The following is an 18,703-nucleotide window of genomic DNA, read 5'->3' as shown; positions in this document are numbered from 1 at the left end:
CGTGATGACCACCGAAACTATTCACTCTGCAAGTGGCGCTCAAGACCGTATCTAAGTACTGATTGGCCGATCCCCACGTCAATCATTACCTCCCTGCATGACGTAGAGAGACTTCCTCTTTGCTTCTTCTATCGACTGTTGTTCTTAAAATGGCGCCGTTGGACCTAGATAAGTATGTGGAAATTGCGAGACAGTGCAAATACCTTCCAGAGAACGACTTAAAGGTAATTATTATCAGCAATTCTATTTTTTCCTCAGGATATTAAACATAATAGATGTCGATGTATTTATCAAGTCATGTGGCTCGCGGTAAAGGCTGGTAAACTAGCAGTGTGTCAGTGCAATGCAGTCGTTAGCGCTGCGTATGAATCCAGTCACTGTGTTCCGGGATTTATTTTACACTTTGTATCAGAAATAACAGGATATATGACCATAAAGCAGTTAGTCCTAATAAAGGTGTATAACAGGCGTATATTTCATGTAGATACCTGGGGTGGCTAACTTATGTTGTTGCTATCAAGCGCACTAATTTGAAACGCCCATCTAGTTTTCATCATCAACCTTTTAGTTAATCTTATTTTATGTTATTTGCTTATTAGCTGTTTTTAGTCTTGACTAACATCCGTCATTCTCTTAAGACAGAGCTTATGTGCGTAAACAACTACGCTTCTGAATTAGCCCTTTATATAGCAATGCAGTTCATAACAGTATCAACCAAGCCACTAATGTGTGATATTGAAAAAATGTGAATTAAATGAAATTATGCCTGTAGATCTGTCATATTCAGTGATGTCATTTTCTTTGCAACCTTGATTGCTTTGACAGAGATTGTGTGACTATGTATGTGACCTGCTGCTTGAAGAGTCAAATGTACAGCCAGTATCCACTCCAGTCACTGTATGCGGGGATATTCATGGACAGGTGGGAGCAGGCCCTGTGAATGCATCTCTGTTATGCACAGATGTTGTGACAATGTCCTTTTTTGATATAACAACATGCATATTGACCTAAACCTTTTTTTAAATCTCTAGTTTTATGACTTATGTGAACTCTTCAGAACTGGGGGCCAAGTACCAGACACAAATTACATTTTCATGGTATTGTATACATAGATTTATATTATAAATCATAATATTGTTTTGTAATTCATATTTGGTAATTCACTGCAAACAAAATGTTTTCCTCCGAAGCGTATATTGAGGAGACTTTGGTATGTTTTCTTTTCTCTAGGGTGACTTTGTTGACCGAGGATACTACAGCTTAGAAACGTTCACATATTTGCTAGCACTTAAAGCAAAGTGGCCTGACCGCATCACACTGTTGCGTGGCAATCACGAGAGCAGGCAGATCACACAAGTCTATGGCTTTTATGGTGAGACTGCAGAAATCGAATGCATGTGTATCATAATATACTTTTTGTGTTGTTGTATTGATTTTCATTTCCATTCTGTTCCTCCATTTATAGATGAGTGCCAAACAAAATATGGAAATGCAAATGCCTGGCGATACTGCACTAAAGTATTTGACATGCTCACTGTTGCTGCCGTAAGTATTGTCTTTAGAATGTAATTTATATACATTTTTAATAGTAATGATGTTTTTTTTATTGTTTGTATAATTTATGTATACAAATAATGCTGTACATATATTAATCCATTATGTCGGTAATAAAATCAACATGAAATGTTTTCTTCAGATATTTTTAATGTGTGTTTATATATAATGCTTAGTCATTCGGATTGGCACTATATAACTGTCTAAAAGACTCTTTAAAGGAGTAGTTCACTTTCAGAACAAAAATTTACAGATAATGTACTTAACCCATTGTCATCCAAGATGATCTTACTTTTTACGTCGTAAAGAAATTATGTTTTTTGAGGAAAACATTTCAGGAATTCTCTCCATATAGTGGACTTCTATGGTGCCTGTGAGTTTGAACTTTCATAATACAGTTTAAATGCAGCTTCAAAGGGCTCTTAATGATCCCAGCCAAAGAATTAGGGTCTTATCTAGCAAAACGAAAAAAAAAAAACCTTTAACCTCAAATGCTCGTCTTGTCTAGCTCTGCCATGGGTATGCGTAGTCTGTGTATTCTGGTTTAAGATGGAAAAAACTTCCATCTCATTTTCCTCCCCCAACTTCAAAATCATCCTGCATCACCCTACAATGATTTTGAAGTTAGGGGAGAAAATGAGATGGGGAGTTTTTTGACATTTTGAATTGGAATGCATAGAATACACACAAAAATATGAGACGAGCGTTTGGGGTTAAAAAAATAAATTTTATTTATTTATTTATTTTTTTTAAAGAAAATATCTGATTGTTTCGCTAGATAAGACCCGTCTTTCTCGTCTGGGATCATTTAGAGCTATTTAAAGCTGCTTTGCATTTTGGAAGTTCAAACTTGCGGAGAAGTCCATAGAAGTCCAATATATGGAGAGAATTCCTGAAATGTTTTCCTCAATTTTTTTTATAACTAAATAAAGAAAGACATGAACATCTTGGATGACAAGGGGGTGAGTAAATTATCTGTGAATTTTTGTTCTGGAAGTGAACTTCTCCTTTAAGGTTACCTTTTTCTTCTACTTTACTTATTGCAATGTTGTGATTTCTCCCGCAGTTGATAGATGAGCAAATCCTTTGTGTACATGGTGGCCTTTCACCTGACATCAAAACTCTGGACCAGATACGCACCATTGAACGCAATCAGGAAATCCCTCACAAGGGAGCATTTTGTGATCTTGTCTGGTCCGATCCAGAGGATGTGGACACCTGGGCTATCAGCCCAAGGGGTGCTGGCTGGCTGTTTGGTGCTAAGGTTACCAATGAGGTAAGAGCATTCTCTGAATGTACAGCCAGTTTTGTATAGGTAATGTGTTTAACACTTAGTCCGATAAACAGAGTGTAAACAACACTTCTGCATTTCTGTAATTACAAGTGAAAATGTGACCCTGGACCACAAAACCAATTGTAAGTAGCATGGGTATATTTTTAACAATAGTCTACAATAAATTGTATGGCTTAAAATTATAAATTTTTCTTTTATGCCAAAAATCATTAGGATATTGAGTAAATGTCATGTTCCATGAAGATATTTTGTAAATGTCTTAACGTAATGTTACAACTTAATTTTTGATTAGTAATATGCCTTGCTACGAACTTCATTCGGACAACTTTAAAGGCAATTATCTCAATATTGAACATTTTTTGCACACTCAGATTGCAGATTTTTAAATAATTGTATCTCAGCCAAATATCGTCCTATCCTTACAAACCACACATCAATGGAAAGCTTATTTATCAGCTTTTTATATGACGTCTAAATCTTAATTTCGAAAAAATTAACTTATGACTTGGTTATGACTGGTTTTGTGGTCTAGGGTCTCAAATTTGCATTTTGTCTCTCATTGTATGATTTGAAATGGTGGTGTAGTTGTTGGCATCCTAATATACTTTACTAATGCAGTGAAGTTTCACAAAAATGTGTGTTAATCAAGAGCTAGAATAAGATTAATGTATTTGTATTTAGTTTTGTGCCTTCTGGATTTTCTTGGATGGATTAAATTTTGGTTAAACATGCTGTGAGCTAAATATTAGTCTGACAATGAAGTAAGCAATTAATTAAAATATTTAATTCAGCATATTAGCTGTTTGATAAAAGTATGACATGCTAGTAAAACTTTTAGCAAATGTTGCTATTCATGCAAAACCTAAATTGTTTCTTTCCCACTCTCTTTCCATTAAAGTTTGTTCACATCAACAACTTGAAGTTGATTTGCCGTGCACATCAGTTGGTTCACGAGGGCTACAAATTCATGTTCGATGAAAAGCTGGTGACCGTCTGGTCGGCCCCAAATTACTGCTACCGCTGCGGTAACATTGCATCCATCATGGTCTTCAAAGATGTGAACACACGGGAGCCCAAGTTATTCCGAGCCGTTCCTGATTCGGAAAGGGTCATACCACCTAGAACGACAACTCCCTACTTCCTCTGAGGTCTTCAATGTCGCCTGCGTCCAGCCCTCTCGTTTTCATTGTTCCGTCAAGCGCTCTTCTATGGTCTTTAATTTCTCAGTGTTGCATCTTTTTTTTTTTTTTTTTTTTTTTTTAAACAAATATTTTTGTAAAGATCGAAATGCTCTCCAGAATAACAACCGTAAACTATGGTCAGGATTATGAACTCTTTTGACTGTGTTTAAATGGGTCATTATTTGGTCAGTACAACCTTGTTGATGTGAGCATGTGACCGTAATAAGTGGACGTCCTCATGCTGTTCTCAAAGCCGCTCTTCTTACAGGGCTTTAAATGTAGATCCAACAGACCATTTAATGATAAAAGTTTATGGTGTAACAACTCGCCTGATCAGATCAATGTGATGTTTGTTTTTCAGAGAACAAATCAGAGAGAGAGTCACTTACACATCTGTGTGCTGGTCAGTCTGCTCCTAATTTCTCCAAAACAAAGACACTGTTTGTTTGTTTGTTTTTTTTCCGTTGCTTTTGAGATGTAGGAAAGGGTTGAGGCGATGACCAGACAACAGGAAAGAGAAGGCTGTGATTATTTTGTACATTAATATAATTGTATTGATTTAATCTTCTTTTTCTCAGATTTGTTGTATTTTATTATTGTAGAAAACGGCAGCCCATTTACCAATTAAATATTGAAAATAAACGCCTTTATTATTAAGTTACATTTCTGGTGTTGTCTCCTAATCAATGGAATCATGAAAATGTTACTTCTTTCACAAGACCACTACAATAAAACGCCGCAGAGCGGCGCACGTCTCTTTTAAATCCATCGGCCTGTGCCATAGATGGCAGTACTACGCTAGTCCCGCCTCTATGAGTAAGTTGTAGCCTGACTGACACCGCAGCCAACCAATGGAATTATCAAACGTCACTAACACTCCGGTGGGGAGCTGACAAGCATGTTAGTTTGAGGGTTGCCACAACAGTCAATGAAAATTCAACTGGCCAGACTGAACCGTCGACCGCAGTAGATGCCGAATGGCAGATACTCCCTGCTCTTCCCTGGGAGGGTGATTTGAATGAGCTGGATGTAAATGACGGTGCGCCACCGCACTGGACGTCTAGATTTGTGTCGGGGCGAGATTCACAGGCGACCTGGAAACGCGGTTCTTGAGGAGCTGAAACGGAAGATAGCTGCACTAAACTACACCAGTGCTCAGGTTGGGTCTCAAATCAGTGACTTTTTGACAGATATTGCTCAGTGGTGTATGCGTTAGGCAAAAGAGAAACACGACTTGAGTTAACACGTCTTAGATAGTCAAGCATCAGTCAGACACACCATCACAATGATTTTAATTCTGCAGCTTTCATAGAAAGGTGTACGTGTATCATCCCCGTATGTGTGTATGTATATGTAAAATAAGTCTAACGGAGCATATCAAATCCATTCAATCACAGCTTCTGCTAAAGCCACAGTTTTGTCAACTCTGATGGTCATTTTGAGGACAAGAACGCTCTTGCTCTCTGAACGCACTAAAAGCGTGTTACCACAGCTCTGTCGCCTCAATTGCCGTTACACCATCCAACCTACAGTTTCATCTTTGACAGAGTCACACAGAGTTGTCGTGTATTACCGCATCCTGATCTGAGAGAGAGAGAGAGACAGCCGTCGTGCGAGAGGTAAGTCATTATAGATGAGATGCACTTGAGTAAATGCATTTAGCTGTGCTGGATGGCTTAATGGTGTGAAGTGTCAGAGAAATGACGGTCGTTGTTCTTCACACTGATAATTGATGTAGAACAACAGCGATCAGTCAATCAGTCCGCGTTCCTGGTCAATGAACGGAACGAGCGCTATTACGCAGAGATGCACGCTGCCAAGCGCTTTACGTTTAGTTTGGATTTTCACCCTTTGTCTATTGTTCATTTTAGTCCACCCAGATGTTCGAATCGGGGGTGATATTGTGAATGGAACCCGAGCCAATAAGCATCCCTGTATCATTATTGAATGAAGACGGTTGAAAAATCATTGGCTGTCGCAAGAATTACTGTATGTGCAGCCCGGGTTCATTCTGTCCTGCAACAGCACGGGATTGAATTTTGCAGAGCGCTCGCTGTCTGCTCCTTTTTATTGTTCACGATCAGACTGCATCGGCCGTGCGTGCATAATCTAACTGTAAGGGCAAGTGCGAATTGTGTAATATTGTGTAGGAAGCTTATAATGACTGTCTTATGAATATGCATTGAACTTCAAATGAGGTCCTACAATAATCATGCGAGAATGAATGACACACAACAAAAGGAGATTTGTTGCAGGCAAGTATGTTTTCTCGGCAGCAGCTCTCACACACATCATCTGTGAAAAGAGCCACCAGGTTGCTTAGTTGAAATGACGTCATACAGACTGGCTTGTTATGGAAGAATGAGCTTGTGGGAGAGAATTCTTCTTCTGATACTATAGGTAATAGCATATGGGTATTTTCTTATTCAGCTGTCGGCAATTATACGTGTAGTTTATTTTAAAATCGTAATTTTATTTTGATTTTAGTTGTCTGCACCCCATTTATCAGTCACGACCGTGATTCGGGTACCTCAGGTAGTGTTGACACTGAGTACAACACTTTGAGTCTTAAAGTCCACATGAAGTCCAGATTGACCCCATTTACTGTGTTAGGCACTGGGCACAACAACTTTAACAGCTCCCCTCAAATTGCTAACCTGCTGCGATCCAGAGACGCCATAGAGGTGTGATTAAAATCAAGCCACTCCCACTATTTTTTCCATTCAGTATTGTGTTTCACTTGGGAATGCATCATAATAGTGAATTCGGTCAAAACTTGTGGTTCATATGGACTTGAAATCACAGTTAGTTTGTGTGTTTTTTCCGCCAGTGAAAATGGTCTGGAACAGCATATGTGAGTGTAGCAGAGAGATGGTGATTTTTCCCTCCAATGCTCAAAACGTTTTGTGGGATTTTCACAAAACTAATGGTGCATTCCACTTTGCTCTTAGACAAACACTCATGAACTTTCCTAAGCACTTGACGCATGGGAAACCCATCGCTTTTTTTGAAGGGTGTTTTACTTTGTCAGGTGGTTGATGGAAGTTTATAGATCAATTCGTTGTTGTGGGCGGAGCCTATCTGGAGGCAGAAAATGACAGTTTTTAAGTGGCAGTCCATGGAAACCACAGAATAAAGGAATTAAAAATTATAAGTTTGAGTTTATATTTTAAAATTCTGACTTTATTGCAATTCTGAGATTATATCTCTCAATTCTAATTAAAAAAATCAACGTGTCATTCTCTTTTTTGAGTTTATATCCCACACTTTTGGCTTTTATTCCCACAGAATGGACCAACTTGCTATTGTTGCGTTAAAAAAAGTCAGAAATATGAGCTGTGAATGTGCATTTGTGAGAAAAAAAAAGTCAGAATTGTGAGATAAAATATGTAAATGTAAAGTGTTATAGGTTGAATAGTATTTCATGCTGTAACTGTAGGGCTAATATTATGTTCCCTATTAACTGCGTATGTGAATATTATGTAGACCTATTATTTTGCGTATGTGAATATTATGTAGACCTATAAACTTATGCTTTAAAAGTAGAATAATCATGGAAGGTTTCATCCATTAGCCTGTCCGTTTAAACGTCAAATGGCATATTTGCATTTGCAAAATGATTTGCATTCCGATTCTGACATCCAAAGTCACAACAATAGATTTGATCCTTTATTCCGTGTTTTTTCCTGTTTCACTCCACTTGTTACCAGTGTTTGTCTGCCACCACAATGCACCCGCAGCTGCAAATGGTGTAACTGTGATGTCTACTCCAAATTTGTCTGTATGAACTTGTATGTAAACTTCAGGTAGCCTGATATATCTCAGAGCAACACAACTGTGACGTTACAGCAGATTGTGCTTAATTTACCCACACCTCACAAAACTCCGGTGTATGATATATTATTTATTTTGGGATTTAACCATAAAATATTCATTTACACATTAAGCTGTCTGTTAGTTACACACAATCATAATTTATTATATTGATATGTTCTTAATTTGTGTAATTGTATATTGTAATTGTTTTGTATTTTATATATTTTCTCTCATTCCAAGTGATCCAGGGCTTAGGGTGTTCCATTTAAACCCAATGCAGGACTTTCCTCTGTCATATGCAACATGACGTACATCCGAGTCAATAGCTGCGTTTCCATTACCCTTCAAATTGCGCAAATTGAAGTTGCAAATTAAAAAAATATGCCTAATGGAGACGTGCCAATTTCATAAAAACTCCCATATATCGCAAAAAAGTTTTTATGCTTGTATGATGTGATTTTTCAGGCAATTTGAAAAAGGAATATTTTGCAAAACTGCAATGGAAATGTTTTTTTGTTTTGTTTTTTCGCATTTACAGGTCACATGGCATATGTAAAAAGACATATGATTATTCTTCAACATACTATAACCTTCAAGAAACACTTCACACGTGGCCGCTCTCAAGTATAAGGCGCTTTCCCTGGCATTAATTTTATAAAGATACCATCATACGTCTCCTTCAGTTAAATTTTTTTCAAAATTCCCACCAAAATCCATTACTATGACTTATCGCGAGAGTAAAAAAAATGTTTTAGTCATATAACATGGGTTAACGGAAACTCTGTCATTTCGGTATACTTTTTTGCAAATATGTAATAGAAATGCGTCTACTAGCTGTGTTTCCATTACCCTTTAAATTGCGCAAATTGAAATTGAGAATTGAAAATACACCTAATGGAATCACGCCAATTTCGCAAAAACTCCCATATATCTCATAAAAGTTTTTACACTTGTATGAGGTGGTTTTTCATGCAATTCGAAAAAGGAATATTTCACAAAATGGCAATGGATGTTTTGCATAGCTTTTTCGCATTTACAGGTCACCTTGCGTACGTGAAAATCACATGATCATTCTTTAATGTACTGTAACCTCCAAGAAACACGTCATATGTGGTCGCTCACAAGTATAAGGGGCTTTCCTTGCCATTAATGCTTGAATAACCCCTTATGTACACTGCACACATCTGCAGTGCATTACAGCTGCAACACAGCCACCGGAGGTGATCGCGGCCACTCTAGTGAATGTTTGTGTTTATACCAGCCGCGCCGCAGTTTCAGAAGCGCGCCAGAAGCAGCTCTTTACAATACAAAAATTTGCACAGATCTGTAATAGAAATGCTCCTAATGAGATGGAGGGACATTAGAGAAGGAATAGGGGAAAAAAACAAAGTGGCATTCAGCCTAGTAGCGAGAGAAACCCTGCTCAAAGCGATCATAGTGTGTCCTGTCAGCCAATCAAATGTGTGGACTGGAACTAACTGTTGCGTGAAGCACAATGAAAGTTATTTTGTTTTTAGGTAGGGGAGGACTGCAAGCTAGTTCATAAGCATAGGAAAGGCTCTTGCTCCCTCTGTTTGTGTCCTGTGTTATATAGGACACCTGTCCTATTTTCTTCTGCGTTTACTTCTTACTTCTTACTTCATTCCTGTGAGGATCTGAATACCTTTAGGGAGACTTGGGCTCTTTAACCACCAAGTCCATCAAGTTTTCATCCCTAACTCGCTTCACTCTGTTCAGTCCTGACATTTCACAGTGACTGTATTCCATTAACATGAGCAGTCATGTAGTCCTTTGCGTTAAGGTTAGATGCATTAGTCAGCATATGTGTTTGTGTGACCTCTTTAGCTGAGAGAGAGATTGCAGATTGTGGCTTTAATTTCATGTAATGACTGATCTTTTGTAGTATTATTTGTTTTTATTTGGACTGTGTGTATCCAAGTAGGCTGGTCTTTTAATACTATTTTTAACATAATATTTTAGTGTGTCAGTGAAAGTCATTACTATTAATAGAATGTCTTTGGTGATGCAGTGAGTGCAAAAAAAGTGATATTTAATAGGATATTGATTTAGCATAGATTTTCTGTTGCATGCGTAGGTTACATACAGGACATACATACACATACTGCCTCATCCTGCAGTTCTTTTGCTGCAGATGCATAGCTCATGCATTTTTATGGAAGGAAAGGATATGTGGGTCAAGCACACATCTCTGTGCAGAAGCCTTTTACCACTGCTGGCTTTACAGAAAGAGCATGCATGCGTTTCTTTCATGAGACAAGGAGATCGTTCTTGTACATGCCTCCACATCCTCTCATCATCAATTCTCTAAAGCCCATCTTCCATTCATTCCTAGATTGCATCCATGGGGTCTTAGTGGACAAGTTGTTTTGTTTAGCGTGTGATCTCACATCCTTTGGTCTGAGTCTGTGTCTTTATATGTACATCCTGATCATTTCAATTACCACTTGTTACAATCAGAAAATAGAGCTCTTTCAAGCTCTGTGTCAGTATTGATCTGGGTATTGATCAGCAACAGTTATTTTAATGTACTTGCTTATTCTCAATGGGTGCCAGTTGTTGTTTGAATGTTATATAAATGCAGTTTGTCTGTTGAGCATCATCTGGCCAAGATGAAGGTATATAAAAACCTGTTTAATTAAGCTTTTAGAATACCTTTGTTAAATGAATACTTGGATTTGTGGTTCAGAATTTTCATATTTAATAATACTACTAATAATAGATCAATAGAACACTTATGTAAAATTTCTAGAATGCATTTTGCAATTGAAAATAACAGTTTTCTGTTTAAATATATTTTAAAATGTATTTTTTTTTCTTTAATGTCAAAGCTGAAGTTTTAGCCCCCATTACGGTGTCACATCATCCTTCAGAAATCATTCTAATATGCTGATTTGCTGCTCAGGAAACATTTTTATTATTGTGTTGAAAGCAGTTGTACTGCTGCTTAATATTCTTGTGGAAACTATTAATTCTTCAGTATTCTTTGATTTAAAAGGAATTTCAAAAGAACAGTATTTATTTTAAATAGAAATGTCAATTTAATGCACCCTTGCTGAATAAAAGTATGAATTTCTTTAAAAAAAAAAAAACAACAACACACAAACAAAAAAAACTTATTGACCCCAAACTTTTGAATGGAAATGTGACATTTTCCTTTCCTTTTTTTTTTTTTAAGGAACACATCACACACTCATTTACAATCCTTAATCTACTCAAATAAAAAGAAATAAAAACACATAAAAATCAACCTTTATGCTAAAAATGTTTAATTTTGCCCAACTACAAATCAAATAATTTAATACCTTTGTATTAACACAGTTAATATTTTCATTGGCCTGTCAGTCGAAAATGTTGAATCTAATTAATTACATGATGTGTTGAATAATTAATCAAATTAATGGCAAAATAAATGTTTTATAAGGTTTTTCTGCGGGAGGGCCAAAGAACCCTGGGTTGGGATTCGAACCCAGGTCGGCCGGCACTATCTGACATTGCAGTAATAGTAGTAGTAGTAGTAGTATTGTTATATATATATATATATATATATAAAATTTTATTTTATTTTATTTTTTTTTTTTATAAAATTATACTCTAAATAAGAATCTGCCAGCAGGTGCTGGTAAATGTCTTTATGAGTTATTCACTCATATTCACATTTAAGTAAATATGACTCACAAAAATCACATTTAAGCTCTTGATAGATCGGGACAAAATTAACACTTTGTCTCTTGTCATATTGTTCTTGCTGCCCCTGTAATATCGTGTGATAGGCTGTGTGATATAAATATGAGACACACACAGCGGCATTTTTTTGCACCAGTATTTTAAATTTCAGGGCAAAACTGCATTTATGGAGTTGTTCTACAAGAACTTGCATAAGGTTATTTTAATATTAAAAACATTTTTCTGGATTTTCTTGTATTTTCCTGTTCTCCTGGCACATGGCAGCTAGTATCTATCTCATGCTGAAAAAAAGAGGATGAATTCAGTTGAGAATCACTGCAGACTTGAATGAATGGCAGCCTCTTGTAAAACAATGTGTACGACAGACAGCTTTTCCATTCAACAGATTTCTGTTTTGTATGCAGAGGCTGTGTAACAGTAAACAACTATGCTATGAAACGCTGAATGTGCTTCCTTAATACAACCATATTCAAAAGTTAGGTGTCACGTAAAGTGAAGATGCACACATTCTTGTAACATCTGTGTGCACAATGTGTCCTTTTATTAAGTATCTCACATTCCTGTGATCTATCATGCATGCATGTCACACTAAAAGTATTTATTAGAGTTATTCTTTTTGATGTATCAACTAATGAGAAATGCTTGTTGACACTTGACTGTTATTTCGTTTGGACTGTGGTTGAGTCAAGAAGGATTATAATACCTGTAGAAATCTATGGAAAGCTTAGGAGCTTAATTTAGCTGATTTTTTTTTTTTAATAATAGATCTACAGAGAATTATCTGCTAATAAAGTAAAATATTAGCAATATATGTCATAAATGCATACAAAAGAAACATTTTGTCAGAATACACTGCTGATTTTCAAATGCCCCTATTATGGATTTTTGAAAATTACCTATCATACAGTGTGTACCGACCCAGTGTTTACAAAGAGAACATGTAAGGAGGGTCAAACACCCAAAAAAAGAGCGAAAAACAGCGATGTAGGACAATTTTGAAGTTGACATACCCTAACTGTCTTGAAACAGTGCAGTGATCACATGCGCATCGCAGAGCTAGACAAGACGAGCGCTTATGGCTAAAAAGTTTATAAATATAATTTTTTGCTAGATAAGACCCTTATTTTTCAACTGGGATCGTTTTGAGCCCTTTGAAGCTGCATTGAAACTGCATTTTTAACCTTCAATTCGTTGAACACCACTAAAGTCCACTATATGGAGAAAAATCCGTTCCGTTTTTGACATGCGCTGCACGCAGTAGGCCAATCACAACAGACTGGGTCATTGGACCAATCGCCACAGATTACTTTCACGCAAAGGAGAAAATGAATCGCTGAGCAAACCGTTTGGGAGTCGTTGAGCAAATAAGGTAAAAATAAATGCATATTATAAGATAATAGAAGTGATTTTTGACCCTGCATGCATGTCAAACTGTTGTTGGGGACTCCCAAAAACAAAATATGAATTTTTCGTAATCCATAGTAGGAGCTAGTGTTGCGAAATACTCAATTTTCATATTGTCCTATCGTCAGCCTGTGAGATCGCCAATACATGATATTATTGTACTAATTAATTTAATTATTTACTTAATTATTTTCATTTCCGGCAAATGAACAAACACCAGCACAATGCTGAAAGCAGCCTAATGTTTTCAATATGACTTAATTTGTGTTTAACATAATAACAATTTAATGGAAACATTGTAAGTTACTAATGCTTACATTTCCTTAGTTATTCAAAAAGCAGCTACAGAAAACGTGCAAAGAACATTTACATCATTGAAGAGCATCATCACTGACTAGCCTAGCCTAATCTAGTGCGAGTTTATGCACTCTTATAAAACCCTTCCGGTACCATAAGTGAATACAATGCAGTTACATCACTGTTTGATGAATATATTTCTTACCCTTTATTTACTTTAGTCACTGCGCCTCCCTTTTCCATCCTCTCCCCTCCTTGCTGAATGGGATCGATTTTGAAAGTGAAAGTAAAAGCGGAAAAACAGTGCACATAAAGCAATTGCACGCTTTCGTAAGCGTCAGCAACTGCAGGCAATTACAAATTGCATGCTTCCCACCAGAAACACCCCCTCCCACTCACCCTGATTTGTGCTATCTCTGGCAAGTTTCTGAAGTGCCCCAGAAGCGGATCTCTGCACTGCATTGCTAAAGTTAAGCACCTAGTCTATTTTTGACAGATAATAATAATAATAATCATCTTGCTATCGTCAAAGGCATCAGCAACAGGCGATATCTCTGACTGTCGTTGATACGCAATACTATCGGCACAACCCTAGGGGCACTTTAAAAGGCTATGGTGCTTTTTAGAACCAGATGGTGTCATTACCAGCAGGAGATAACAGGGCTTTGGTAACTAGCTAAATCGTAACCCCTTGGGTAGAGTTGCATCCCCCCCCCCATTTGTACGCTAAACTAAATTCAGCATCTTAACATCAGCGCTTTACAAATTTGAGCTGCTTTCCGTTGCGATGTTCTTTTTTTTGATAGAGTATGCACTATATTGTATATTATATTATTTTTTTGTATTTTGTCCAGTCTAAGAAAAATAAGGGCTTGCTACTGTGCTAATAATTTAATTATTAGTTGTTTTAATCTGGACATTCTTTTTTGTTGATGAAAATGAAATATCGCCAAATATTCTCTGAATCTGTCAACAGCACTTGAAAGGTGGGCTGAAACGGTCCATACGTGGACCATGGTGAGCCATCTGGAAGCTGAGCAGGGGTGATGGACATGCTCAGGTCTTTTCCATTCAGGCCACCTTGGACTGACAGCTGAATGTTTGTCTTACTACCCACTGGGCCTGACCACATGCATGCACGCGCACACACACACACACACAAGCTGACATTGTACACCGTTTCAGGCAATAAATGATGTTTCTCCCTGCAGAGGCTTCCAATGTCAGCGCAATACATCATATGTTACTCTTATTGGTGAGAATAGGACTTCAACATATCACTTTTCCATTCACTCTTACAAAGCCTTTCATGTATATAGACATGATGCTTCATTCAAGATCATCTGTAAAGTTGAAGTGTTGATTACATTGAGTCAAGGCTATTCAAGTTTCTTAACAGTTACTAAACAAACTTGCACTTCCTAGTTTTTCACAAATAAATTCATGCTTTGAGTTTACATATACATTATGGATATTTTTCAACGTTCATCCTCTTGTTTGGGTCTCTTCCCCACTCTGTCCTCAGCTGGTCCGATTTAACATCTGATCCGGGCAGTAAACACTGCACATTCAGCCTTAGGCATGTGTTTGTCACACTCCCCCTTTCTTACTGCGCCTTTGACGTCCCTTGCTCAAATTCCCCCCCCCAATCCACCCCACAGACACACACACACACACACACAGTGCCCGGTTCCTCTTGGTGCAGCCAGAAGAGGTGCACATGTCCTCCCTATGACACATCTACACCACATGAGTTTATCTCTTGCCACCACAGAGAGGCCATGTGTGGTGTTGTTTGGTTTGGTTGACACCATATAGTCTCACACAAACACACAAGCTAAGCCATATTCACAAAATAATGTGTAAATACACAAATGGAAATTGTGCTGTAATGTTCAGCATTTAAGAGTAGTGAATTCATATTTTTCTTGTTGGTTAATGTGAAAACATACAGATTAATTGGCCCTCTGTAAGAGCCGACCTTCTTCTGTTTGCACAAAGTAGACTATATGCTGTCTTTATAGTCCATTAAAGCTTTGAGCTTGTTTCTGAACAGGAGAAGCCTTTGAGATATCCCATTCTTCAGCCAGAAAAGATCAGTGGGTGATGGCATATGTAGCAGGCAGTTGGCAGGACTTGAACCTCCTCTGTCCTTTAGCGGTTTATTTATTTATAGTGGTAAGCAAATGAAATGAAGACTTAAAAGTCTGCATGAAATCAAAATAGATCTTACTTTCTACGTTCTTAGTCTTCAAATCATTTTAAATGCTATACATGAATTTATATGCTATAATGTACAGTAAGAAAAATAGCTGTTCATTTTGAGGTTTAAGATTACATTTCAGTGTTATTAAATTATTAGCATTTAAAAGATTAACTTAACACTGTGTTCTAATCAAATACATTGCGATAAGATTCAAGCAACACACGATTTTTCTTTCCACACCATATGCATCACAGCTACAAGATGTGACAAAATTAATCACAAAACACAGCCAATGAGTGGGCTGTTTCTGCAAATGAATTAAAGGGGTCAGTTCACCTTTACATGCTGTTTGAACATTAATGTATGTTGGCAGTGTATGTACAAATCTACCCTGTAATGATAAAAATCCATGCAGTGTTTTTTAATTAATCTGTAAAAATAATATCCCCTTTTTCAAATCGAGCCATTCTCAGATGCCTGTCGTTGTTGCGTCACACCCACAGAGGCCGCTCCCACGATAGTTGATTGACATGAGCGTCTTATCTCAGATCTGTTGTAACAGTCCAACCTCCATGTTTTGATGCCAGAGCAGGGATGTAAGAAAAGAATTGAACGATTGAGGTGTTGTGTTGCTGGATGAAGTAATGAATGTAGTGGTTGTCATTTAGTCCCGACATCTGAGCTGCTGAAGATGCAGTGGGTTACGTTTGTTTGTGAAGGGAATGCGGCTCCCGATCTACGAAAATCCCGAAAATCTTCGATTTTTAAAAATCCTTGATTGCGTTTTGCCCATGTCTAGTAATCGGCAAAATACCAGAAGTAGTGCAGTCCACATATTAAACCCATTTAAAAATCATAATAAAGCAACAATTCAATTAAATAAATATATGCGGTGCAGGTTTAATATATCTGCTTTAATTATTTACATGTGTGTAGGTTACGTATGTGCATCTCAGAGCGGCTCCGTTCACAGTAAATGCTGCTCCACACAAACTGTTATCATTTACATGTGTGGAGCGTCCCAAACGCCATCTCTGCTTCTTGTTGCGCTATTTCATCAGATTTGTAAGGTAAATTATTTTTTAAACCTAAGCAAACAAAGGAGAATACATCATTATCTTTCTCAATATGCTAACTGTTTGTCGCGATTTCAAAATAAAAGCTCAAACCTTCACTCTGAGTTTACACATTTTGATGTCCACATATTCAAGAAATTACGATGGCTGTTGCTTTAAGATTAAGTGGACATTTTAAATTAAATGTTAATGAGTCAGTATTAAACACGGTTAGATTGCACACACAATCGTGCAATCGTGCAGCCTTCTGCAGGCTTGCATTATGTAGATTAGCTCTGTTTATAATACATTATGTATTTTAACAGTTTTGTTTAATAAAACCATATGATTTCTTGCTTTTGGTACTTTATTTGAACTCATTATTATTGCCTCGTTACTATTATATATGTACTTTAAATAATTTTAAAGGCTATTGTTCACTTGGGTCTATTTGTATTACTACAAAAATTGTTTATAATTGTTCATAATTAATTTTAAATTAATTCAAAAACAAATTGCATCAAAAATAGATTAAAATAATCCGATTACTCAATTAATCATCAGAATAATTGACAGATTACTCGATTACCAAAATAATCGTTAGTGACAGCCCTAGTGCTAACTGTCACACACGTGTTCACCAGAAAGTGGCGGAGTTCCAGCGGAAGACGTAGGCATAGCATAAGCTCTGGTGAGAATATGCTAGTCTCACGAGAGCCAAGTTTTGTTTACCACAAAGGAAAACCAGTCTCCTCTTGGCTTATATCAAAATCCGTAAACATTTTTCTTTACAAATCCTCATTTTGCACTTCTAATTCGTGACCTGTGTTTTGTTCTTCTCTCTCCTCTACGCTTCCGTGCTCGTCATTTCTCACTGGAGCTTCTTCTTAGCCTACATCTGACGTCGTCCACTGGAATGCCTATCTCTTGTGAACCCAATGCTGGTCCTGAACAAGTCACAAGGGGTCTTGGAGTCTTTACTGGTGCACTGATGAGTAGTGCTTGATTAGGGAGACATCTAAAATATACAGTTTTGGGGGTACTCCAGGGTCAGGATTGAAACCACTGAATCAACAAAACATAAAAATGACTTCCAGCTAAATATATCTTGGTTTATTCATCTCCATGAAGTTCATAGATTATTGGATTATTTTGAAGGCTTCAGTGAAACTTTTGTTTCAACTCAGATGCAAATTCGTCAGAGCGTGGCAGTTGGTTTGGAGGTGGAATTAGTCAGTTCTCGTCAAAGCTGATTCAACATCTGCCCACGTCACTGATGCAGATTCTTATACCCACAATATGTCAGTTCAGAATTCTGCGGTGCTCTTTTAACTGTGATTCATAAAACTTGCTTCCGCCACTGATGCCTGCTTCAGCAGTGTGCTTGTGCTGACAACTCTGCCGACAGTCTGTTTTCAATTCACTTTTTTGTTTTGTTTTGTTTTGTTTCTAGCAGCTGCCATGACAGGGGTGGGGGCAGAGGATGACATCCCTCTCTGTGAGAGGAAAACTGTCACTGACTTTTGCTATCTCCTGGACAAGTCCAAACAGCTTTTCAATGGCTTAAGGTCAGTCTCTTCTCAGTGTCTAAGCATTTTGCTGTTTATTTGTGGTCTTGTTTGCCTTCCAGATTGCTGTCTGGGTCCAATCCTGCAGTGACCTTATGCACACTTACGCTCAGCTCATCTTTTTCTTTTTTTCCTTTTTTTCTTTTCTTTCTTTTCTTTCTTTCTTTCTTGCCTTTGTTTTTCTTTCTTTCTTTCTTTCTTTCTTTCTTTCTTTCTTTCTTTCTTGCCTTTGTTTTAATTTTCTTGTTTGTTAGCTTTTTGCTCATTCATTGTTTATTTCTTTGTTTTCATACTTTTGCTTTAGTTTTCTTTTTAATGTTTGTTCATTTTTTGCTAATTTGTTGTTCCTTCTTTTTCTAATTTTAAAAAAGTATATGTTGTTTTTCTGTATGTTCATTCTTTCTTGCTTTTGTTTTAATTTTCTTGGTTGTTTTTTTTATTTGCTCACTCATTGTTTGTTTCTTTATTTTCATACTTGCTTTTGATTTCCTTTTCTTTTTTGTTTGTTCATTCTTTCAATTGGTTGTCAGTTTCTTATTGTTTTAATTTTTTTCCTTCTTTCGCTTGTTTTTTGTCTCATGTTTTGTTTTTCTGTAATTGTTCTCTGTTGTTTTTTTAATACC

The 18,703-nt window shown here is 37.0% G+C and overlaps 2 protein-coding genes across 6 annotated transcripts in view; both read left to right on the top strand.

Moving 5' to 3' along the window:
* Window positions 1–103: 103 nt before the first annotated feature.
* Window positions 104–4,692, top strand: ppp6c (protein phosphatase 6, catalytic subunit). Its single transcript, XM_051110407.1, has 7 exons — window positions 104–224; window positions 826–921; window positions 1,032–1,097; window positions 1,231–1,372; window positions 1,466–1,545; window positions 2,621–2,830; window positions 3,747–4,692. The coding sequence occupies exons 1-7, from the start codon at window positions 150–152 to the stop codon at window positions 3,993–3,995; spliced, it is 918 nt and encodes a 305-aa protein (XP_050966364.1). The 5' UTR covers window positions 104–149; the 3' UTR covers window positions 3,996–4,692.
* Window positions 4,693–4,929: 237 nt separating this feature from the next.
* scai (suppressor of cancer cell invasion) overlaps window positions 4,930–18,703 on the top strand; it is a 34,440-nt gene continuing 20,666 nt past the window's right edge. For 2 of the 5 annotated variants that reach the window (XM_051110370.1, XM_051110365.1), the window contains exons 1-3: window positions 4,930–5,188; window positions 5,577–5,648; window positions 17,966–18,080. In XM_051110370.1, the coding sequence (XP_050966327.1) occupies window positions 17,974–18,080 (107 nt within the window). In that variant the 5' untranslated portion in view covers window positions 4,930–5,188; window positions 5,577–5,648; window positions 17,966–17,973. The remainder of the gene's footprint in view (window positions 5,189–5,576; window positions 5,649–17,965; window positions 18,081–18,703) is intronic. The other 3 variants (XM_051110366.1, XM_051110369.1, XM_051110368.1) reach the window with 3 other exon arrangements.

Source organism: Labeo rohita, chromosome 5 (genome assembly GCF_022985175.1).
Source record: "Labeo rohita strain BAU-BD-2019 chromosome 5, IGBB_LRoh.1.0, whole genome shotgun sequence".
Lineage (NCBI taxonomy): Eukaryota > Metazoa > Chordata > Actinopteri > Cypriniformes > Cyprinidae > Labeo > Labeo rohita.
This window is presented reverse-complemented; position numbering and strand designations above follow the sequence as displayed.

Bases quoted from the DNA above. Each gene is read 5' to 3' on its own strand.
- ppp6c (XM_051110407.1), top strand. From the start codon at position 150: ATGGCGCCGTTGGACCTAGATAAGTATGTGGAAATTGCGAGACAGTGC. The intron at 1,373-1,465 runs GTGAGACTGCAG...CTCCATTTATAG, and splicing joins ACAAGTCTATGGCTTTTATG to ATGAGTGCCAAACAAAATAT. The intron at 1,546-2,620 runs GTAAGTATTGTC...TTTCTCCCGCAG, and splicing joins ACATGCTCACTGTTGCTGCC to TTGATAGATGAGCAAATCCT.